The sequence below is a fragment of the Macaca mulatta genome, chromosome 5 (genome assembly GCF_049350105.2).
Source record: "Macaca mulatta isolate MMU2019108-1 chromosome 5, T2T-MMU8v2.0, whole genome shotgun sequence".
NCBI classification, from domain to species: domain Eukaryota; kingdom Metazoa; phylum Chordata; class Mammalia; order Primates; family Cercopithecidae; genus Macaca; species Macaca mulatta.
In genome coordinates this window covers 39,060,532-39,084,707 of record NC_133410.1, presented here as the reverse complement: position 1 = coordinate 39,084,707, position 24,176 = coordinate 39,060,532, and the positions used below count along the sequence as shown (strand labels likewise).

The following is a 24,176-nucleotide window of genomic DNA, read 5'->3' as shown; positions in this document are numbered from 1 at the left end:
CCTAAATTCTGGAACCAGACTTTTGAGCAAGTTATCTATCATAATAATGTGTCTCAATTGCCTTATCTGTTGGGAAAAAAATCTTCCTCATAACAGTTTTTTGAGAGATTAAGTTAATACATGTACAGCTCTAAGAAAAGTATCTGGCACTGGTTAAGCACAGAGTAAGTATTAGTTCTTATTGTTACTGTTATTATCCCATAGATATATTTAATGAAATGTCTGCTGATGGAGATGAATAATCTCATTAATTAATATAAATTAATTTTCCCTTTAATTGGAATTTTAAGTTGCTCTCTTTTTTTAGCATGTTAATATTTTATAGGTACAGGCAATTAAACTTCTGGTAAGGTGGCTGTTGGGTATGAAAAACAACCAGTCTAAATCTGCCAATTCAACCCTTCGGTTATTATCAGCGATGTTGGTTAGTGAGGGTGACCTGACAGAGCAAAAGAGGATCAGGTGAGATTTGTCTTTCTTTCCAGTTTTATTAGTGCTGAAATTTTGGTAGAATTTACATAGGAATTATTTACCTAATGAATACTGAATGGTGTAATTACACCATGTTCTTCAGGGTCAAATCTTATGTACTCATTTAGGGCTTGTCTGTCTGTTAGTATTGTTATTTTAATAGTGCCAATATATTTTTCTTCATTCCTAAAGAAGAGGAACTTTTTCCCGTAAATATGTAATCATAATCACTGTATTGTACTATTACAGTTAGCATCAACATTTAGTTCAATTAAACAAATATTTGTTAAATTTCTGCTCCATAAAACAGTGTGAAAAGCATTGTAGCAAAAATAAGTAGGAAAAGTGCCTGCCTTCAAAGAGCTTCCCTGTATTACAGTGCTTAAATAAGCGGAGTGACTCAAGTCTCATGAAAGTAATAAAAATTTCAGTGGCAGCCAGGCACGGTGGTCCATGCCTGTAATCCCAGCACTTTGGGAGGCCAAGACGGGCAGATCACGAGGTCAGGAGTTCGAGACCAGCGTGGCCAATATAATGAAACCCCGTCTCTACTAAAAAAAAAAAATACAAAACTTAGCCAGCGTGGTGGCACATTTTTGTAATCCCAGCTACTGAGGAGGCTGAGGCAGGAGAATTGCTTGAAACCAGAAGGCAGAGGTTGCAGTGAGCTGAGATTGCACCACCACACTCCAGCCTGGGCAACAGAACGAGAGCCTGTCTTAAAATAAATACATAAATAAAAATTTCAATGGCGACTCGAGAGAGTTTAAGCCTTCTTGTTGTTGTACGAATTCGGGTGTGTACACATGTGTGTGCACACAGAGATTGTTTACATTGTTACACATTTTCACTTTTAATCTGTAAAATTGCCATCTCATTTTAAGATGAAAATAGAAGCTCGATTTTTCATGATCCTGGTTTCTTGCAAATTCTTGATTTAGTAGGGGCCAAGATTACCAACATAGATAACTAAAGTATTCTACATATGATGCATTCCTGTTTAAAAATTTGTTTTAGAGGACAGAGGTTTAATCATTCCTTTATGAGGCTGAGCACAGTGGCTTACGTCTGTAATCCCAGAAGTTTGGTAGGCCAAGTCAGGCGGATTAATTGAGGTCATGTTGAAACCCTATCTCTACTAAAAATATAGAAATTTAGCCAGGTGTGGTGGCACGTGCCTATAATCCCAGCTACTGGGGAGGCTGAGGTATGAAAATCGCTTGAACCCAGGAGGTTGAGGTTGCAGTGTGCCGAGATCATGTCATTGTACTCCAGCCTTGGCTAGATATGTGATAGTGCTATGCTATTAATTTTTTTAAAAATTATTATAATTAGGAATAGAATCTCACTATGTTATCCAGGCTAGCTGGGCTCAAGCAATCCTCCTGCCTCAGACTCCTGAGTAGTGGGACTATAGGTGTGCACCACCACACCCTATTTTTATCATAGAATAAGCCAAGGGCAGCCTTTTATAACACTGTTTAGAACTGCGTTAGGGATAATGAAAGCTTTAAATTGGAGGTAATTATGTACAGTATATGGCAAAGGCATAATAATAACAAGCTCTTACAAGTTAGTGATACCTAGGCAGGGCCCCCCAGTGGAGAGGACGATTAGCTATTATCAGTTTACTTTTAAAAGTTTAACATCACTAAATGCAGTCAATACAATTTGAACTTAAGCAGTACCTCTTTTCCTTACAAATCAAAAGAAAAAAAAAATTTTATAAGCAATAATTCCTCAGTATGATCATGGAAATGGGTTCCTTCATTACTCCTATGAGTATAAATTGGCAGGACTCTCGATGCATTTTTGCATCGAGATCCTCAAAAATGTTATCCTTGACTCTTTATTTTCACACTCATAATTCATGAGTATAAAAGAATCATATGAAAGCATATACACAAGCATGTTCCTGCAGCATTATTTTCCATCACAAAAAATAGGGGAATGGTTAACCATGGAATGAACACCCATTAGACAGATCCTAACTGGATATCATATAATATAGTATTACCTTTTCTAAGCTGCAATTTCCTCATCTTATGGAGTGAAAATTAATTGAGATAAAGCCTATAAAGTGTTTTTCACACCTGCCTGGCATGGAGTAAGCACTCACATAATAGCTATTAATTTTGATTCCTGAATGAATGCCATAGAAACCATTTGAGGCTCCCTCATTGTTACCAGTGCTCATTGTAACAATCCTGTTGTCCAAGAGTGCCAGGTTTTTTCCTCTGTATGCTTAGCAACAGTCCCAGTGGGTTCCGGCTAGCTTTCTGCATTTCGTGAAGTGGTCACAATAAATATAAAAGCCATGCTGTGTTCCACATAGAAGTCGAAGTAGAAAGACTCCCATGCCATACCATTCATTGCCACATTTTACCACATAAGTAATAAAAATTCATACTGTGGGGGTAGGAGTGCCAAGGCTTCATAGGTTCCATTTGAAAACTGTATTCTGCAAAAGGAGGTCAGCCCCAGAAACTCAGACAGACACTGGCTCTTATATTTCATATCCTTTAGGTATTTGTCTGGTACTTCTTCCCTCTTAACTGCAGCCCTGCCATTTCAGCATGCATAAAGCTAGATTCCTGTTACATGTTTATATGCAGGAAATAGATTTTACATTATGATAGGTGATTTTTTTTTAATTCTTTGTGGTTTTTTAAATCAAGTTTTCTTTTTTTTTTTTCTTTTTTTTTTTTTTTTTTTGAGACAGAGTCTCACTCTGTCGCCAGGGTGGAGTGCAGTGGTGTGAACTTGGCTCACCAACCTCCGCCTCTCAGGTTCAAGCAATTCTCCTGCCTGAGCCTTCCGAGTAGCTGGGAGTACAAGTGCGCACCACCATGCTCAGCTAATTTTTTTGTATTTTTAGTAGAGACAGGGTTTCACCATGTTGGCCAGGATGGTCTCAATCTCTTGACCTCGTGATCCGCCAACCTCGGCCTCCCAATGTGCTGGGATTACAAGTGTGAGCCACCGTGCCCAGCCACTTTAATCAAGTTTTTGACAATCAATATGTATTTCTCTTAAAATGAGGGATACTCCTGATGTAAAGAGTTTTTCCTAACCTTGCAATTACTGTGGTTGCAAGAATAAGCAGAGTTGTTGGGATGTGGTCAAGTATCTAACTTAGAGCTGGACTAGAAATGAAGGCAGGTAAATTTGTAATCAGAAAGTCACAATGATTTGATTTGATTATGAAAGTCACAATCCCTTGTGTTAAGTTCATGGACTCAAAGTAGCTTTCCCATATTTGTACTTCATTTTAAGCATAAATTATCCTCTAAGGACCCTACATTCAAAAAGGGACAAAAGCATTTTTATGAATGATAATGGTTATAGGAAATGTTTATTTCTTTTTTGTTTGTTTATAGTAAATCTGATATGTCTCGCTTGCGATTAGCTGCTGGTAGTGCCATAATGAAGCTTGCTCAGGAACCTTGTTACCATGAAATTATTACCCCAGAACAGTTTCAGCTCTGTGCACTTGTTATTAATGTAAGTAACAATCTTATTTTTGTCAATTACTTGTCTTCAAAGTTGAATACGTTACTTTTCTATGGATACAAATCCATTTATTATGTGAATATATGCACAAAAGGTACTGCTATTATTACCTGTTTAACTGTCTTCCAATTATTATATTATTTATTCCCCCATATAATTATTTTTTTTAATTGAAGAAAACATTAAGAATACTTAAACTGCTGGGTTTTTCTTTAATAAATGGTTGCCAATTTAAGTTTTTCTGTGCTGCTGTAGGATGAATGTTACCAAGTAAGGCAGATATTTGCTCAGAAGCTACATAAGGCACTTGTGAAGTTACTGCTCCCATTGGAGTATATGGCGATCTTTGCCTTGTGTGCCAAAGATCCTGTGAAGGAGAGAAGAGCACACGCACGACAGTGTTTACTGAAAAATATCAGTATACGCAGGGAATACATTAAACAGAACCCTATGGCTACTGGTAAGTAACTCAAAGTTCTCTGTGCGCAAATATATTTTGTCAGTGTATCAATTTTTAGTTTTTTTTTTCTTGTCATGTGTTTTTATTATAGTTTATAATAAAACTGGGAGTTTTATAGAATACTGTCATTGTAGTTATTATGTACTTAAAAACTGAACTCCTCAGTCCTGTTTATGCTGCATTAACTCCTGGCAAACTGCATTTTTCCTACAGGATCAGGAGTGTGGTTTAATTTGAACATATTGCTCGGATGTCAGACTAAATAATTTCCTAGCTTTGCCAGGGACCTGTTGTTTAATGGGTTTACTATCTGATACCTTTGACTTTAATATCTTTCAAAAGTGAAATATAACTCCATACCAGGTACCAGAAAAAGAAATTGAAAAGTGAAGTGCAAAGTATTTTAGTATCCAGCTATCATGTTGCGTCTAATTTAGAAATAACTGAGGGAAAAAATGGAAACTTAAGTGGTTAGAACTCAGTCCACTAAGACATTTTATAAAGATTGTTTTTAATAATGTTTTTACTTCAGAGAAATTATTATCACTGTTGCCTGAATATGTAGTTCCATACATGATTCACCTTCTGGCCCATGATCCAGATTTCACAAGATCACAAGATGTTGATCAGCTTCGTGATATCAAAGAGTAAGTCTTGTTTTTCGAGAACTCTAAAAATTATGTTTAGTTTTCAATAAATGGTAAATTATGTATTGTTATGTTAATATTTCCATTAGAATTAGAATCTCCTTATGGTTTTATTCATTTATTATAAATTGCCAGTTTCATCTTTCAAAAATTTTCCCATCTGCCAGGTTTTGGTTGTTCATTTTCTGTTTGTTTGCAGCTAGTCAAGCTATCCAAGTCTTTGAAATAGGTTAGTTTGGTTATCTTAGATATTATATTTGATTTTTACTATTTATTTTGAGAGAGTTTGAATATGGGAAGAGTACTGAAGTGTGTGAAATAATTGGAGTTGGAACTGAAAACAGTGGAGCATATTTTTTATTCTTTGTTCTGTCTAGCATGCAAGAGCTTCGAGTATCTTTAAAAATTTTTTTGGATACATAATAATTGTACACATTTATGAGGTACACATAATATTTTGGTACGTGCATATAGTGTGTAATGAGAAAATCAGAATAATTAAGATATCCATCCCCTCTTCATCCCAGGCAGTGAGCCCATAGCATCCCTGCAGTGAGCTATGATCAAGCCACTGCACCCCAGCCTGAGTGATAGAGTGAGACCCTGTCTCTAAAAAATAATAGTAACAATAAAATTGTTAAAATACAAATAAGTTATTGTTAACTATAGTCACCCTACCGTGGTATCAAATGTCAGAACTTATTCCTTGTATCTAAGTGTATTTTTGTACCCATTAACTAGTCTCTTTTTTTTCCCCCCGAGATAGAGTCTTGCTCTGTCACACAGGCTGGAGTGCAGTGGCACGATTTTGGCTCACTGCAACATCTGCCTCCCTGGTTCAAGTGATTCTCCCATCTCAGACTCCTGAGTAGCTGGGACTGCAGGTGCTTGCCACCACTCCTGGCTAATTCTTTTTTTGTATTTTTGTTAGAGATGGGGTTTTACCATGTTGGCCAGGCTGGTCTCCTGACCTCATGATCCGCCTGCCTCAGCCTCCCCAAGTGCTGGAATTACAGACATGAGCCACTGCACCTGGCACCCAGTCTCTCTTTATTCCCCCTTTCCTTCTACACTTGACAGCCTCTGGTAACCACCCTTCTACTCTCTGCCTGTATAAGATCTTCATTTTTATTTTATTTTATGTTTTTAATGAGACAAGTTCTTATTCTACCCCCAGGCTGAAGTGCAGTGGTGTGATCAGGGCTTATTGTACCCTGACTAAAATAGTCTTCCACCTCAGCTTCCCGAGTAGCTGGGACTACATGTGCCACCATGCCCAGCTAATTTTTATGTTTTTTGTAGAAATGGGGTCTCACTGTGTTGCCCAGGCTGGTCTCAAATTCCTGGACTCACGTGACCCTCCTGCCTCAGCCTCCCGAAGTGCTAGGATCTTCACTCTTTTAGTGCTCACAAAAAAAGTGCCTTCACACTTTTAGTGCTCACATATGAGCGAGACCATGTGATATTTGTCTCTGCTTGGCTTATTTCACTGAGCATAATGACTTCAAGCTCTGTTCATGTTGCTGAAAATGACAGAATTTCATTCTTTTTTATGGATGAATAATTTTTCATTGTGTGTGTATATATCCTACATTTTCCTAATTAATTTATCTGTTGAGGGACACTTAGGTTGATTCCATATCTTGGCTGTTGTGAATAGTGCTACAGTAAATATAGAAATGCATCTGTCTCTTAGATGTACTAATTTCCTTTCTTTTTTTTTTTTTTTTTTTTTTTTTTGAGACAAGTGTCACTCTGTTGCCCAGGCTGGAGTGCAGTGGCATTAATTTAACTCACTGTAACCTCTGCCTCCCCCACTTCAAGCTATTCTCATGCCTCAGCCTCCCAAGGAGTTAGTACTACAGACGTGTACCACCACGACCAGCTAATTTTTGTATTTTTAGTAGAGACCGGTTTTCACCATATTGCCCAGGTGGGTCTCCAACTACTGGCCTCAAGTGATCCACCCACCTGGGCCTCCCAAAGTGCTGGGATTACAGGCATGAGCCACCGTGCCCGGCCAAGATATACTGAATGCCTTTATTTTGGATATATATCCAGCAGTGGGATTGCTGGACGATATGGCAGATCTGTTGTTGGTTTTTTTTGGTGTTTTTTTTTTTTTTTTTTTTTGAGAAACCTTCTTTTTTTTCTCTCTCTCTCTTTATAGAGATAGGATCTTGTTATGTTGCCCAGGCTGGTCTTGAACTCCTGGGCTCAAGCAGTCCTCCCACCTTGGCCTCCCAAACTTCTGGGATTACAGGCATGAGCCACCACACCCAGCCTGGGAAACCATGGTGTCCCCACTGACTGGAGCACTGAGTAGTCACGAAAGTTCAAGCACAATCAGTGCCCTGCTCTTTGTCCCCAGTTCATCCCAGGTGGTTCTGCCCATCTAGCACTCCCAGTGGTTCTCATGGGACAGGACTGGAGTGGGCTTCCCAGACTTGTGGAGAGCTCAGAGTTCCACCTCCAGTTCCCTCCTCTCATCTCAGAATTTCTAGGGAAATTGTGTGCAAGTGGTGTTCTGACAGTTTAGGAGATCAGGGTGGTGCAGTCTGAAATTGAACTGTTTCTCTTACCAGTGGTGGCATCACTCAGTTCTTCTCCTGCTTCTGGTGCATTAAAGATGGTATTCTTGTCTTAAATATTTTCTAGATGTTCTACCATCTTGCTGAAATCATTTCCATTTTTGTGTATCTTTAAACATAATTTTTAAATTACCATGTAATTTGAAGTTCCAAATAATGTTTTTCATGGCGGGTGTGGTGACTCTAACCCGTATTCCCAGCTACTTGGAAGGCTGAGGTGGAAGGATTGCTCGAGCCCAGGAGTGGAAGGCTGCAGTGAGCTCTGATCCAGCTACTACATTCTATCCTAGGTGACAGGAAACCCGGTCTGGTTTTTTTTGTTTGTTTAAGGTTTTCAAAATGTAGTTACATAACTTTATGTAAACTAGTAAGTTATTGTGTCAGAAACAATTTTTTTGTTAATTGTGTTAAATATATATAGCAGAATTTGCCGGTTTTAACCACTTTTAATCATACAATTAAGTGGAGAAATGTCCAGTGACTTTGCCCTTTTATATTAATTGGGTTATCTTTTTGTTATTGAGTTGTAAGAGTTCTTTTTGTATTTGGGTATTTATCTCTTATCGGGTATATCATTTACATTCTTGATAGTATCCTTTGATGCACGAAAGTTTTCACTTTAATGAAGCCCAGTGTATTTTTTCTTTTGTTGCCTATACAGTACTTTTGTTATCATAATTAAGGAGCCAAATCCAAGTTTATAAACATTTTTTACTGTGTTTTTGGCCAGGCACAGTGGCTCACGCCTGTAATCCCAGCATTTTGGAAGACCAAGGTGGGTGGATCACCTGAGGTCAGGAGTTCGAGACCAGTCTGACCAACATGGTGAAACCCTATCTCTACTAAAAATATAAGAAATTAGCTGTGTGTTGTGGCGAGCACCTGTAATCCCAGCTACTCGGGAGGCTGAGGCAGGAGAATCGCTTGAACCTGGGAGGCGGAGGTTGCAGTGAGCCAAGGTCGCACCGTTGCACTCCAGCCTGGACAATAACAGCAAAACTCTGTCTTAAAAAAAAGAAAATTTTACTGCATTTCCTTCCATGACTTATAGTTTTAGCTCTTTAGTTAAGATCTTTGATCCATTGTAAATTCATTGCTGCAGGTGGTATAAGGTAAACATTCAGATTCATTATTTTGTTTGTGAATATCCAATTTTTCCAGTACCATTTGTTGAAGAGACTGTTCTTTCCCCAAAGATTGGTTTTGGCACCCTTGTCAAATATCAACTGACCGTATATGCAAGTGCTTACTTCTGGGCGCTCAATCCTATTTAATTTGTATGTCTGGCCTTATACCATGTAACTCTGTCATTACTGTAACTTTATAATAAGTTTCAGAGTTGGAAAGGCTGATTTCTGTTCTTTTTCAAGATTGTTTTGGCTTTTGATATTTCCTATGAATTTTAGGTTGCATTTATCTATATTTCTAAAAAATTCCATTGTTCTTTGATAGGAATGGCATTGAATCTGTATATTGCCTTGGGTGATACTATCTTACCAGTATTAAGTCTTCTAATCTGTTAGCACAGGATGTCTTTGCATTTATTTAGGCCTTTAATTTTTTTTTTTATTTTATTTTATTTTATCTTATTTATTTTTCCAGCACTGTTCTGTAGTTTTCTAGGTACGGGTCTTTGTCTTCCTTGGTTAAATTTATTTCTAAACATTTTATTCTTGGCCAGGCATGGTGGCTCACACCTGTAATACCAGCAATTTTGGGAGGCCGGAGCGGGAGAATTGCTTGGGCCTGGGAATTTGAGACCAGCCTGGCAGCATAGTGAGACTTTGTCTCTTTTTAAAAAATTAAACAGAAAAAAGAAAATGGGTTATTGATGTCTGCAGTTCTTATTAAGGCACTCTATTTCTCCCTTCAATTCTGTTGATTTTTTGCTTCATAGATTTGGGGACTTTCTTGTTTGTTTTGTATATATTTATTACAGTCACATTTTCTTGCTAGATTGACCTTTTATCAGTATAGTCCTTGTGGTCTCTTGTTAGCTTTTTGACTTTAAATCTGTTTTATCTAATAATAAAATAGCCACTTATCTCTACTGTTACATGATATATCTTTTACCTTAAAAGTAATTACTGGCCGGGCGCGGTGGCTCAAGCCTGTAATCCCAGCACTTTGGGAGGCCGAGACAGGCGGATCACGAGGTCAGGAGATCGAGACCATCCTGGCTAACACGGTGAAACCCCGTCTCTACTAAAAAATACAAAAAAATAGCCGGGCGAGGTGGTGGGCACCTGTAGTCCCAGCTACTCGGGAGGCTGAGGCAGGAGAATGGCGTGAACCCGGGAGGCGGAGCTTGCAGTGAGCTGAGATCCGGCCACTGCACTCCAGCCTGGGCGACAGAGCGAGACTCCGTCTCAAAAAAAAAAAAAAAATACAAAAAACTAGCCGGGCGAGGTGGCGGGTGCCTGTAGTCCCAGCTCCTTGGGAGGCTGAGGCAGGAGAATGGCGTGAACCCGGGAGGCGGAGCTTGCAGTGAGCTGAGATCCGGCCACTGCACTCCAGCCTGGGCGACAGAGCCAGACTCCGTCTCCAAAAAAAAAAAAGTAATTACCGATAAGGAAGGAGTTTTGCTAAATAGCTGTGTATTTTCTTCTTTTTTTTTTTTTGAGACAGAGTCTCGCTCTGTCACCCATGCTGGAGTGCAGTGGCGCGGCGCGATCTCTGCTCACTGCAAACTCCACCGCCTCCTGGGTTCACGCCATTCTCCTGCCTCAGCCTCCCTAGAAGCTGGGACTACAGGCGCCCGCCACCACGCCCGGCTAATTTTTTTATGTTTTTAGTACAGACGGGGTTTCACCGTGTTCATCAGGATGGTCTCGATCTCCTGACCTCGTGATCCACCCGCATTGGCCTCTCAAAGTGCTGGGATTACAGGCGTGAGCCACCGCGCCTGGCCTTAGCTGTGTATTTTCTGCATGTCTTGTTTTTTGTTGAATTCCTCCAATTTTGCCTCTTTCTTTTGTATTTAGTTGACTTTTTTGTGGTGAACCTTCTGACTTCTCTTTTGTAAAATTTTTAGCTATTTCATTAGGTTTTAGATCACAGCTGACACCTCAAATTTATAACAACCTATTTCGAATAATAGTAAATTTGTTTCAATAGCTTATGGACACATTGCTCCTCTACATCTGTATTTTCCCTCCCTTTATTTTTTATTATCACAAATCACATCTTTATAGGCTATATTCCCATTTACTTAGATTTACAGTTACTGTTTTATGCATTTGCCTTTTATTTTTATTTTTTTTATTTATTTTTTTTTGAGACAGAGTCTCACTCTGTTGCCCAGGCTGGAGTGCAGTGTCACAATCTCGGCTCATTGCAACCTCCGCCTTCCAGGTTCAAGCAATTCTCCTGCCTCAGCCTCCTGAGTACCTGAGATTACAGGTGCCCGCCACCAAGCCCGGCTAATTTTTGTATCTTTGGTAGAGACGAGGTTTCACCATGTTGGCCAGGCTGGTCTCGAACTCCTGACCTCAGGAGATCCACCCACCTTGGCCTCCCAAAGTACTGGGATTACAGGCATGAGCCACCACGCCCAGCCGCATTTTCCTTTTAAATCATGTATGAAAAAAATGAGTTATGAGCCAAAGTACAATAATACTGTCTTTTAAATGTACCTATATGGTTACTTTCACCAGATTTACTTATTTCTTCTTGTGGCTTTAAATTACTATCTAGTGTTCTTTCATTTCAGCCTGATAGACTCACTTTAGCATTTCTCATACGACAGGTCTGCTAATGACAAACTCCCTTTGCTTTTGTTTATTTGGAAAATGTGTTGGTTTTGTATTTATTCTTGGACAAAGACAAATCTTATATAGGATATAAGATTCTTTAAAAAAAAAAAAAAAAAGATTCTCGGTTGATGAGTTGTTCATTGACCCCGTTCATCAACGGGGTTTTTTGTTTTTTGTTTTTATAGAACTTGAGGATATCATCCCACCACTGCCTCTTAGCCATTATGGTTTCTGATGAGAAATCAGCTGTTATTCTTATTGAGGATCCTTTAACATGAGTCACTTCCTTCTTGGCTGCTTTGAAGAGACCTTTATCCTTTATCTCTTTATCACATGTTCAACCATTTGACCCTAATGTGTCTCAGTGTGGGTCTCAGATTTCATCCTGCTTGGAGATCACTGAGTTTCTTGGATGTATAAATTCACATCTTTCATAAAATTTGCAAGTTTTTGACCATTATTTCGTCAAATATCTTTTCTGCCACTTTCTGTCTTTCCATTTGGGAATTCCATGATGTGTATGTTAGTATTTCTGATTGTGTCTTGCAGGTTCTTTAGATTTTGTTTTTCTTCATTCTCTTTTCTTTCTGTTCAGACTGAGTATTTTCAATTGACTTATCTACAGGTTTGCTGAATCTTTCTGCCTGCTGTAGTCTGCCATTGAATCCTCCTAGAGTGAATTTTTAATTTCAGCTGTTATACTTTTCTGTCCTGGAATTCCTGCTTGGTTCGTTTTAATTATTTCTGTCTCTTTATCAGTATTCTCTGCTTGTTCATACATATAATTATCTTTGTTTCTTTTATCTCATTGAGTATATTTAAGACAGTTGATTTAATGTCTTTGACTAGTCACTCTAAAATCTGGGCCTCCTCAGGGTTAATTCCTAATTCTTTCTTCTCCCCTGTGAGTTAGTCATATTTGCCTGATTATGTGATTTGTAGTTTTTTGTTAGGAATTGGACATTTTAAGTACTATAATGTGATAACTCTAAAAATCTGGTTCTTCCCCTCTTTCTAGATTGCTTTTGGTTCTTGTAGGGCGCAGTCCACCATTCTGACTTTTCTAAACTACTTTCACAAAGTCTGTATTCCTTGTTTTGTGTAGGCCTTGAAGTTATAGTTCTGTTATCTTTATGGTCAGCCTGTGACCCTGACATAGATTCCCTTCACTGTTGAGACTCATCCCCTCTCCCATCAAACCAGGTGTTTACCTCCTGGTTGCTGGGTCCCATGAGCTTCCAGAGTTCTGCACAGGTGATTATGAGTGGTTTTTTCCAGCTTTCGTTTTGTTGTTGCAATTGATATCTGAAATTTCTTAACTCTGCCGTTTTTCTGACATCAGTAATAATTTATTTGAATTTGGAAAATCTTACTTAAATATAGCCTTTAATGTTTATTTAATTTTTTTTTTGCTCTGTCGCCCAGGCTGTAGTGCAATGGCGCCATCTCGGCTCACTGCAAGCTCCACCTCCCGGGTTCACGCCATTCTCCTGCCTCAGCCTCCCAAGTAGCTGGAACTACAGGCACCGGCCACCATGCCCGGCTAATTTTTTGTATTTTTAGTAGAGACGGGTTTTCACTGTGGTCTCCATCTCCTGACCTCGTGATCCGCCCGCCTCGGCCTCCCCAAGTGCTGGGATTACAGGCATGAGCCACCGCGCCCGGCCACCTTTAATGTTTAATGATTACCTTTCTCCTTTATTGATATTCAGTAAGATAAAATTGAAAATGAATTCATTAAGAAGGAAATAATTATTCATAATTATACCCCCTAAAAGCCCATCATTGCTATTAACAGTTTGGTCTGTATCTTTCAACACTTTTTCTTCTTTATATGTTATACTTCCTTAACAAATATTTATAGAGTACTTTCGACGTGCCAGGTATGCTAGGTTCTTGGGCTGTGAGGTTATGTAATATGAGTATCATATATATTCCCTTAAGGTTTACAATCTAATGGAAGATGAAGAAGGGTGAAGAGGTGGTTACAATATGGTATGTGATATATGCTCTGCTGTTGTGAGAGTACCTAGAATAGGCACATAACTCACACTTGGAGGGAGTCAGAAGTTAGAGGAGGAAGGAAAAATAATCTGTAGAGCAGAACTTCTAATAGTGTAGCCTTCAAACATATCACTGCTGGAAAGAACAGAGAATCAGAAAACGACCTAGAGGAAGAATATTGGAGGTCAAGGAGCAGCAGTTTGGAAAAATGATCAGGAACCCGCTAACTTTCATTGGCTTTTTATTATATGTTAAGTGTACTGGAAATATTACCTCATTTATTCTTGAGAACAATGGGATAATTACTGTTGTTCCCATTTTATTTTTGTTTTTGTTTATGTTTTGAGATGGAGTCTTGTTCTGTCGCCCAGGTTGGAGTGCAGTGGTGTGATCTTGGCTCATTGCAACCTCCGCCTCCCAGGTTCAAGTGATTCTCCTGCCTTAACATCCCGAAGTAGCTGGGACCACAGGCATGCACCACCATGCTCGGCTAATTTTTGTATTTTTTTAAAGAGATGGAGTTTCACCATGTTGGCCAGGCTGGTTTCAAACTCCGGGCCTCAGGTAGTCCACCCGCTTCGACCTCCCAAAGTGCTGGGATTACAGGTGTGAGCCACCGCACCCATCCCGTTGTTCCCATTTTACAAATGAAGATACCAGCAAGGGTAAAGTCACACAGCTAATAAGTGTCCTTTGAATTTAACAACAAACTGTATTTATTTGCTTACTGGTTGGAAAAATTGTTTAAAATCTGTTTAGCAACAAAGCACTCACTGATAACCTTGGCAGGGGCAGCTGTAGTAAAGCAATGCAGATGAAAGCCAAATTGCCAACAGATAAGGAATACATATCGTTTAGACAAATCTTTTTAAAAAATTGGCTATGAACTGGGGAGGAAGAAGGCAATGGAAAGTATTTAAGGAGCCAGGGGATAAAGTGTGGTTGTAGGTAAAAGAAACGATGGTAATAAATTGAGGTGAGGACTTCTAAAAGAAGAATTTGTGAGGCGGTGGGATCTTAAAGATAGATAAAGGGAAGGCCAGGAAATAAAAATAATTTTCCAGGACTGCTGTTAAGTAGTTGAGGAGGTCTCATCTAATGACTTAGGCTTCTAAATGATAAAGGAGCAGAGTCTACTGGTAGGTGAGGGTGATAGAATTAGATATGAGTAGTGTAAAGATTGGAAACAGCTGCTGTGAAGAAGTAGCTAAAAATCCTGGTGACACATAGGATAGCTGGCTAGCATAAAGTACCAAGTTAAAAATTTTAAATTTATAATTATATCAAGCTTCTCAGCTACATGGTTTTTCTGTAGCATTAAACAATTCTAAATATAGCTGTCAAGAAGCCAAAGACTTGGATTGTTCTTGAGTTTTTCAAAGCAAGTGTACCAGAAGAAAAATTGGTAAGAGAGTTGACACTGTTTTCAAAAAAGTGATTAAAATGTTGAGAGGTCATGACAAGAGGATTATTTAAGTCCAGGATTTCAGGACCAGCCTGAGCAACATAGCAGGACCCTATCTCTACAAATAATTTTTTTGAATTGACTTGGTGTTGTAACATGTGCCTGTAGTCCCAGCTACTCGAGAAGCTGAGGCAGGAGCGTCGCTTGAGCCCAGGAGGTAGGCTGCAGTGAATTTATAATTTCACAGGTGAACAATTTCTAAAGATTAACCAAGTCTAGGAATGTCTGAGGCAGTGAAATGTCTTAGGCAAAGAAAATTTACCAGGATTGGAACCGCCAAAGAATTAGGAAATCGTGTTGAGTAGGTTGCCCAGAAAATAGGCAGGACTTAAAGATGGAGTCGAGGAAAAATGTCATCCAGAAACTAAATGAACGCAAGGAACATAGGGAAGCTGATAGATAAGTTGACAAGGAGAGGATGGTAGAAGCAGCCAAATGGCACAAGCTTCCTTGGAGTAATTGTACATAAACATGAAAGAATAACTGGAATCAGCATTGGGGATGATAGAAGCTGAACCCACTCTCTGACCCTGAGTATGCATCATCTAATAGAATGAGCAGTTACAACTTTAGGGGAATGCAAGGCAAGCATTCTTGGAGTGGGGGTATGGTTTCAGTTATGGCAAAAAGGTGAAGTGAGCATTCATTGAAGTTTCTTTTTGGGGTGAAAGTATATTCCAGAGAGCTCAGTGAAAAGACATTGAGATGGAGAGGAATTAGCTCCTTTGGATAAGGCAAGAAGAAGCAGAGGATTATGGGAGTCTGTGTACTTCGTAGGATGGGTAAACATTAATGATTACATTTCTTGGGCAGTATTGAGGATGCAGAAGTGAGACACGGCCCCAGGGTTTTCATCATATTCTAATTTCACAAAATGCCATTTTAATGTCTATTTTATATTGTTTTATAATACGTTTTGTTTTGTATTGTTTTGTGTCCTGTTTTAAACGTAACATTATATTGAACAGCTTCCAAGTACTAAAATTTATTGAGTCAATTGGTTCATGTTAGGTAGCACATTAGTCTCAGCATGTTTGCATAAAATTAAGGTGGAATTGGCGTTCTTATCACAAAACAATCACATTTTTTTCCAGTTACTTCAAGGAATAAATTCTCTATTATGTTGATGTGCATTCAAGTATTTTATATATATACTAATGTTTAAAACCTTATTGCAAGATTTTTTTGTTACAACTTTTTTTTTTTTTTTTTTTTTTTTTGAGACTGAGTCTGGCTCTGTCGCCCAGGCTGGAGTGCAGTGGCCGGATCTCAGCTCACTGCAAGCTCCGCCTCCCGGGTTTACGCCATTTTCCTGCCTCAGCCTCCGGAGTAGCTGGGACCACAGGCGCCCGCCACCTCGCCCGGCTAGTTTTTTGTATTTTTTAGTAGAGACGGGGTTTCACCATGTTAGCCAGGATGGTCTCGATCTCCTGACCTTGTGATCCGCCCGTCTCGGCCTCCCAAAGTGCTGGGATTACAGGCTTGAGCCACCGCGCCCGGCCTGTTACAACTTTTTAAAGAAACGCTGCATAGGAATGCTTCCTCACCTTATCCCCTAAAACTGAAAGTAATCCTAACCCTATACTTTTGTGAAAAGGGATCAAACAAATCTTCAAGTTAATAGAAACTCAACAGAATTCTGACCTAAGAGTTAAGGAAATGACTTCAGTGTTTACATAAATAAATAGAATCCTCAAACCTGTAGAACCTATGTGTTCAGTGTTGCCACCTTTGTCTAGTACATAGTTACTCAGATAATGTTTATTATATTTATTTTGTGTATTTTTGTTAAAAGTATAAAGGCAGACCTGGTTCTAATCCTAGCTCCATCTTTTTATCTCTGTGACCCTAAACAGGTAACGCCTCAAAAAAAATACTCAGACAGCCAAGCGTGGTAGCTTACGCCTGCAGTCCCAGCACTTTGTGAGGCCAAGGCGGGTAGATTGCTTGAGCCTAGGAGTTCAAGACAGTCTGGGCAACCTGGCGAAACCCCAGCTCTATAAAAATTAGCCAGACATAGTGGCGAACGCCTATAGTCCCAGCTACTCAGGAAGCTGAGGTAGGAGGATAGTGTGAGCCCAGGACACCATGGCTGCTGGGGCTGTGATCACGCCAATGCACTCCAGCCTGAGAGGCAAGCAAGACCCAGTCTTAAAAGACAGACAAAAAAAAAATAGGTTCTATATATAATGGTGATGATTTTTCATATTCTTTATAGAGTTATGAGGATTATATGAAGATAAAGTGCTTAGCCTAATGCTTATTAGATAGTAAGCACTCATTAAATATTTGTTAATTTTTATTATATGTGTTGTTATTCATTATTCTGCTCCTTTCTTTGATCAGGATTCTAGCAGCTATCCAATATCTAACTAGAGTTGACAACTCTTTGCCAAAGTTAATAAATATTATTGAAACAATCAACTATCATTTAAGCCATTAAGCTAAAAAACTAATGCATGCTACAGTAGTCTCTTAAAACAGTTACGTGGAATGTAGGAAAAGAAACTTTTACAGAGTATCATCAAATAATTTCTCCCCTGTTGATGCAGTAATGTAGTAGTCATGTCACTGCCTGAAAATCCCGGTATCTTTATAAAAACAGGCCCCATTTCCAGATTTGTCTATTTAAGTTCTCCAAGCAATTCTGATGTTCAGCCTGATTTGGGGTTCACTTTCACTTGGAAATTCAAATGTTCCCTTCAGACACAATGTGTTAAATGAATATACAGTGACAAGTGTAGAATAGCAAAAGTGGTTTGAGATTGTGACTCCTTAATTGAGTGGCTGAGTACCACACACATCAGCCTCATAGCACATGCAGTTTAGATTTGTTTCTCAGCAGAACTGCATACCAATTGTAGAACTTCTGCATAGCTTATAAATAATAAAAATACCAAGACTGCTGTGTGTTGATTTGCTCATCATTGCTGGGTGTTAAGATACATCGGATTATCTAAACTTACCTATAGGGTGAATCTGTGTTTTCTTCTGAGAGGGTGTCACCTTTTTGTCCAGGCTGGAGTGCAGTGGTGTGATCATGGCTCACTGCAGCCACAAGTGATCCTCCCACTGCAGCCCTGCAAGTAGCTGGGACTGACCACCACCATGCCCAGCTAATTTTTGTATTTTTTGTAGAAATGGGGTCTCACGGGGTCGGTCTCGAATTTCTTGTTTTGTTTTTTTTCCATTTGAGACGGAGTCTCACTCTGTCACCCAGGCTGGAATGCAGTAGCGCAGTCTTGGCTCACTGCAAGCTCCGCCTCCCGGGTTCATGCCATTCTCCTGCCTCAGCCTCCCAAGAAGCTGGGACTACAGGCGCCTGCCACCACGCCCATCTAATTTTTGTATTTTGGGTAGAGACAGGGTTTCACTGTGTTAGCCAGGATGGTCTCGATTTCCTGACCTCGTGATCCGCCTTCCTTGGCCTCTCAAAGTGCCCGGATTACAGGCATGAACCACCATGCCCGGCCTCGAATTTCTGGTTTCAGACAATCTACCCACCGCAGCCTCCCAAAGTGCTGAGGTTGTAGGCATGAGCCACCATGTCCAGCTAGGGTGAATCTTTATATGCCTTATGAAACTGTCAGAATTTCTCATATTAAGCTATGTTTTCATTTTTTATATATTATTTTATGCTTTGATTTTCCATTTGAATAGAATATTATTAATAGGATAATAACATGTACTAGTCATTAAAGTTGATCATTTTACTTTATGTTATTCAGACAACAGAAATTCCTAACATATTTATTGCTTTAAGCTAAAGCATCTGTCTATATCTAGTCTCTTTAATGTGTTTACATTTAGGTGCCTATGGTTCATGCTTGAAGTTTTAATGACAAAGAATGAAAACAATAGCCATGCCTTTATGAAGAAGATGGCAGAGAACATCAAGTTAACCAGAGATGCCCAGTCTCCAGATGAATCCAAGACAAATGAAGTAAGATGAGTCTTAGGCCAGTGGGTGTTAAGATGTAATAGAAAAATATATTGTCCCACTTTTTTTTTTTTTTGGGGGGGGGGCCATACATAATAATTTAAGTTTTAGAATGTTTACAAAAGTAAATGAATAGTTTTTATTGCACTTCATTACAAGTGAATTTTATTTCAAGAATCTTTAGTGCTCTGAAAAGACATTATAACCTTAGATCTAGAGGATAAGAATAAAATGTACAACTATGCTATTTTACAAACTTACAGTAAGAGTTACAGACAAATGCTTGTTCTTTTTGTGTGCTTTCTTTGGGTTGGTTCATTCATTTGTTATTTTCCATGCATATTGGCATTCATGTTAAATTCATATAGAGGGATTTTTCTTTACCAGAAGGCTGCATAAACAATGCTGAACAGAAATATGGAATGTTCAAGGAATAAATAACAACCACAGTATCCTTCTTCTAACTCTAATGTATACATTTAGTGGAATTGGTAATTGTGATTATTTTGCAATACTAAAAGTTATATATGATTCGTTTTCTTCCCTAGAAACTGTATACAGTATGTGATGTGGCTCTCTGTGTTATAAATAGTAAAAGTGCTTTGTGCAATGCAGATTCACCAAAGGACCCAGTCCTCCCAATGAAATTTTTTACACAACCTGAAAAGGTAATTTTCTTCCTCTCATTTTTCCTACCACACTAAACTGATTTAAATTTCAGTTACCATCAACCATTGTGGCAAATACTGAATTGTCTTGACTACAGAGTAAAAAAAGAAAATCAGAGTTTATCAAAGAATGGGAGATTGTCTTACACAGCCCTGAACATTATTCTGCCTTGAACAGAAGACTACAAATATTGTTGATCTTATGTTTATTCTAGGAATTTCTAGCATTAGAGTTTTCAGATTTTTAAAATAATTTTAATCTCATTTTATTGAAACGTGGTATTTTTGCAGACAAAAATTTTTAATATTTGGCATACTGTAAGGAGGGACAAGTTCCCTCCTCTAAGCCTCAATTTCTTCATCTTTATAATGCAGATGTTAATAATACATATGGACAATTAGTAATATCTAGGTTTATATGAAGAGTTCATCACATAAAACCATTCAATAAATGGTGTTATTAATTAATATACAGTGTATCTATTCTGCTTTCAGCAAGTTGTTTCCCATGTAAGTAAAATTTTCAGGTAACCCAGGTTCTGTTAAGTATTTCCAGCTAATTTGGATTTTTTAAAGCTTTTATTTATTTCCTGCTTTTAGGTAGTATTTAAACTTGTTTAACTTTCTCCTGTAAATGTATATATATATGCCTCAGTAATGACCCCTTTAGAGCAGTGATTCCCAACCTTTTTGACACCTGGGACCAGTTTCGTGGAAGACAATTTTTCACAGAGAAATTGAGGTGGGGAGATGGTTTCAGGATGAAACTGTTTTACCTCAGGTCATCAGGCATTAGTTAGATTCTCAAAAGGAGCACACAACCTAGCTCCCTCGCATGCATAGTTCACAGTAGGGTTTGTGCTTCTGTAAGAATCTCATGCTGCCATTGATCCGACAGGAGGCAGAGCTCAGGTGGTAATGCTTGCTGGCCAGCCACTTACTGCCTGCTGTGCATCCCAGTTCCTAACAGGCCTCAGACCCATGACCTATAACCCATACTGGTCTGCGGCTCGTGGGTTGGAGACCCCTAGCTTAGAGAATTCTCCAAATGCACATTCCAAGAAATAAACGGAGCTTCCTACTTTGAATGCCGTACTTTACTAAAAGTTTGCTAAAATGTGATGATTTTTATTATTTAGTATTAAACACTTAACTGTGCCTTGCTTTTGATAGAAATAATGAGAATTGCAAAAGTATGCTCTCTAATTGAATCCACTGATCTGTATAAAATTTTTTTTTGTTTTTGTTTTTGTTTTTGTTTTTGTTTTGTTTTGTTTTGTTTGTCTCTGTCACTCAGGCTGGAGTGCAATGGCTTGATTTTGGCCCACTGCAGCCTCCAACTCCCTGGCTCAAACAGTCCTCCTACCTCAGCCTCTCAAGTAGCTGTGACTGCAGGCATGTGTCACCACACCTGGCTAATTTTTTAACTTTTTTGTAGAGAGGTAGTTTCATCATGTTGGCCAGGCCTCAAACTCCTGGGCTCAAGTGATCAACCCACCTCCAGCATCCCAAAGTGCTGGGATTACAGGCATGAGCCACCATGCCCAGCCTGTAAAATGCTCTTAAGTGAGCTGTTGAATTAAAATTAATCCTGTTGTTGACCCAGGACCATCATGAATAGAATAATACCTGAATAGAATCTTCGTAACAGTGGTGATACCATCATCAAGAATTAAATTCCTGCATGTCACTACACCTGTCTGGCCTCGTAAATAACAATTTTTGTGGTTTTTTTTCTTTTGATATTTTCTGTGTTGTAGTGTTTTAGTCTTCTTAATAGTAACTTAGGTTTTTCTGTTTTCAGTATGCAGCATTCCTTATTTTTCTAACATGTTGCTTTCAATGTGTTATAAATTCATAAACACTAGAAAACTAGGTTTGTGAAGTTAGTGAACCTAGTGAAGCTATAGTATATCTTTATGAATGAAGTGAATGAACTTTGGTACACAGGTTTCTTGATGTTTATTTTAGCTACATAGAAGACTGTGCAAAAGAAATGATACGGCTTTGCCTAGCACACATGACAAAACTGTGATTTCACACTTTGTTCTTTCCTACTTCTGTGAAGGTAAATTTAATACAATTAAAAAATATTTTTTAATGGGATTACTTAAAACTTATTTATATTTCCTGAGTTTAGTAGCTGGTTTTGCTTCACTGACACAACGTTGTGGTTTGTTTGCCATTTTCAGATATTAAGCAGGAAGAGGCATCAAGAGATCAAGTTTGAACTCCTAATTTGTATATAGATACAGCTCTCAAAGTGCTATCATTTTCCACATTTCGTTTAAATCGTTTATTTACTTGTTAATATCACAGCTGTCAACATAATTCACTTAATTGTATTTTGACAGTTGGTCTACTTATGGTTCTAAGAAACAGTTTTATGTGTTTTTTGTTGTTGTTTTTGTTTGTTTGTTTGTGTTTTGAGATGGAATTTCACTCTTGTCACCCAGGATGGAGTGCAATGGCACGATCTTGGCTCATCACAACCTCTGCCTCCCAGGTTCAAGTGATTCTCCTGCCTCAGCCTCCTGAGTAGCTGGGATTACAGGCGCATGCCACTCGGCCCGGCTAATTTTGTTTTTGTAGAGACGGGGTTTCACTGTTGGCCAGGCCAGGCATGTCTCAAACTCCTGACCTCAGATGATCTGCCCACTTTGGCCTCCCAAAGTGATGAGATGAGGCTCACAGGCGTGAGTCACCACACCCACCCCGAGTTTATGATGTGGTGGAATTCAATGAATGAATTTAACGAATAAACTGCATTGAACCATATGAAAACATGGGTGTGCTTTATTTATGGTGTGATTTAGGAAATTTATCTTTGACATTTGCCTAAGTGTGTGTGCCATCAGTTTTATTTAAAGCTAGACTTATGGTATGGCTTGTTAAATGTTTCGTTTGTTTGACGAACTGGTATATGTGTTAGCACAAGTGTATTTATTATTGCAAGGCACAATACCTAAAAAACCTTATTGGGATAATCAAAATACTCATGTTCCCTTTGATTGATGTTTCTTTTTTCTTTTTCTTTTTTCTTTTTTTTTTTTTATTAATAGGACTTCTGTAATGATAAGAGTTATATTTCAGAAGAGACAAGAGTACTTCTGTTAACAGGAAAGGTATTATGTACTTAATAATTTTGAGATCTTTGTTTCATGTGTATATTGCTTCTGCTATTCCTAGAAATACCTTTAAATGACCACTAGGTTATATAGTTCCTGATTCTTAGGGATCACATTATGGATTTAAAGCATCTAAAGCAGCCATGCTTTTAGACTTTTTCTGCCAGCAACCACTCTTCTGAATTGCCACTGTGTGTTCTCATCAGTAATGTTAAGCACAGTTTATTTACAATTCACAAAGAAGGCTTTCCTGGGAAATGCTATAACCAACTTAGGTATATAAGATAAAAGAAATAATTTTATACTACTAATGAATTAGATAATTCATGTTCTATATAAGTAATACGGTGACACCTAGAACAGCAAAAGGAAATTTAGTTTTTTGTAAACAATTCCTAAAGTATTACTCTATATATATATCTCCAATAGTTTGTTTATAGGAGTGTTTATTATGTATTTTGCTGTATTTTAGGGGAACTTTGTATTTTGATTGAATAATAAAGGATAAATCAATATTACCTAGTTATTATTAAGTAGAGATACGCTCATGACTTTTGATTGTATTAAGGCAGCCAAACACAATTTTACAGAATGAACTTTTTTTTTTTCCTTGAGACAGTCTCATTTTGTCGCCCAGGCTAGAGTACAGTGGTGTAATCTCAGCTCACTGCAACCTCCACCTCCTGGGTTCAGGCAATTCTTGTGCCTCAGTCTCCCAAGTAGCTGGGGCTACAAGCTTATACCACCACACCTGACTAATTTTTATGTTTTTGGTAGAGGTTGGGTTTCACTGTGTTGGCCAGACTGGTCTTGAACTCCTGGCCTCAAGTGATCCACCTCCCAAAGTCCTGGGATTTATAGTCAGGAGCCACTGTGCCTGGCCCAGAATGAACATTTCTGATAAATTTAACTAATTAGCATTTAACAATATCTCTTACTTTTGTCTAAATTTACATGTATACATGGTAAGATATAAACGTGTGTGTTTTGCGGGGGGTTTTTTCTTTTTGTTTTTAGCCAAAGCCTGCTGGAGTACTAGGTGCGGTAAATAAGCCTTTATCAGCAACGGGAAGGAAACCCTATGTTAGAAGCACTGGCACTGAGACTGGAAGCAATATTAATGTAAATTCAGAGCTGAACCCTTCAACCGGAAATCGATCAAGGCAACTTTTCTCTCCAATTATTTTGTTACTAGCACTCACTACTTGGTTTATCTTTTATTCCTAAAGCGCTGTCTCATAAAATAGTCTTCTGTCGTTAGAGGTGTTCTGATACAAAATAATATTGATGGATTTTAGTATTTTCTTTTTCTTTTTTCTTTTTTCTTTTTTTTTTTTTTTTTTTTTTTGATACGAAGTCTCGCTCTTGTCCCCAGGCTGGAGTGCAATGGTGCAATCTCGGCTCACTGCAACCTCCACTTCCCGGATTCAAGCGATTCTCCTGCCTCAGCCTCCCAAGTAGCTGGGATTACAGGTGCCTGCCACCACGCTGGGCTAATTTTTGTATTTTTAGTAGAGACAGGGTTTCGCCATGT

General features: G+C 38.6%; 1 protein-coding gene across 4 annotated transcripts in view; it reads left to right on the top strand.

Annotated features, from left to right (window-relative positions):
• The window catches only part of PDS5A (PDS5 cohesin associated factor A), a 165,366-nt gene that overhangs the window by 114,394 nt on the left and 26,796 nt on the right, over nucleotides 1–24,176 (top strand). For 2 of the 4 annotated variants that reach the window (XM_015138215.3, XM_078003242.1), the window contains exons 23-30: nucleotides 326–462; nucleotides 3,852–3,975; nucleotides 4,240–4,444; nucleotides 4,977–5,091; nucleotides 18,717–18,849; nucleotides 19,395–19,514; nucleotides 22,577–22,639; nucleotides 23,660–23,805. In XM_015138215.3, the coding sequence (XP_014993701.1) occupies nucleotides 326–462; nucleotides 3,852–3,975; nucleotides 4,240–4,444; nucleotides 4,977–5,091; nucleotides 18,717–18,849; nucleotides 19,395–19,514; nucleotides 22,577–22,639; nucleotides 23,660–23,805 (1,043 nt within the window). Of the gene's footprint in view, nucleotides 1–325; nucleotides 463–3,851; nucleotides 3,976–4,239; nucleotides 4,445–4,976; nucleotides 5,092–18,716; nucleotides 18,850–19,394; nucleotides 19,515–21,485; nucleotides 21,760–21,970; nucleotides 22,291–22,576; nucleotides 22,640–23,659; nucleotides 23,806–24,176 lie in introns of those variants that run through there. The other 2 variants (XM_078003243.1, XM_015138217.3) reach the window with 2 other exon arrangements.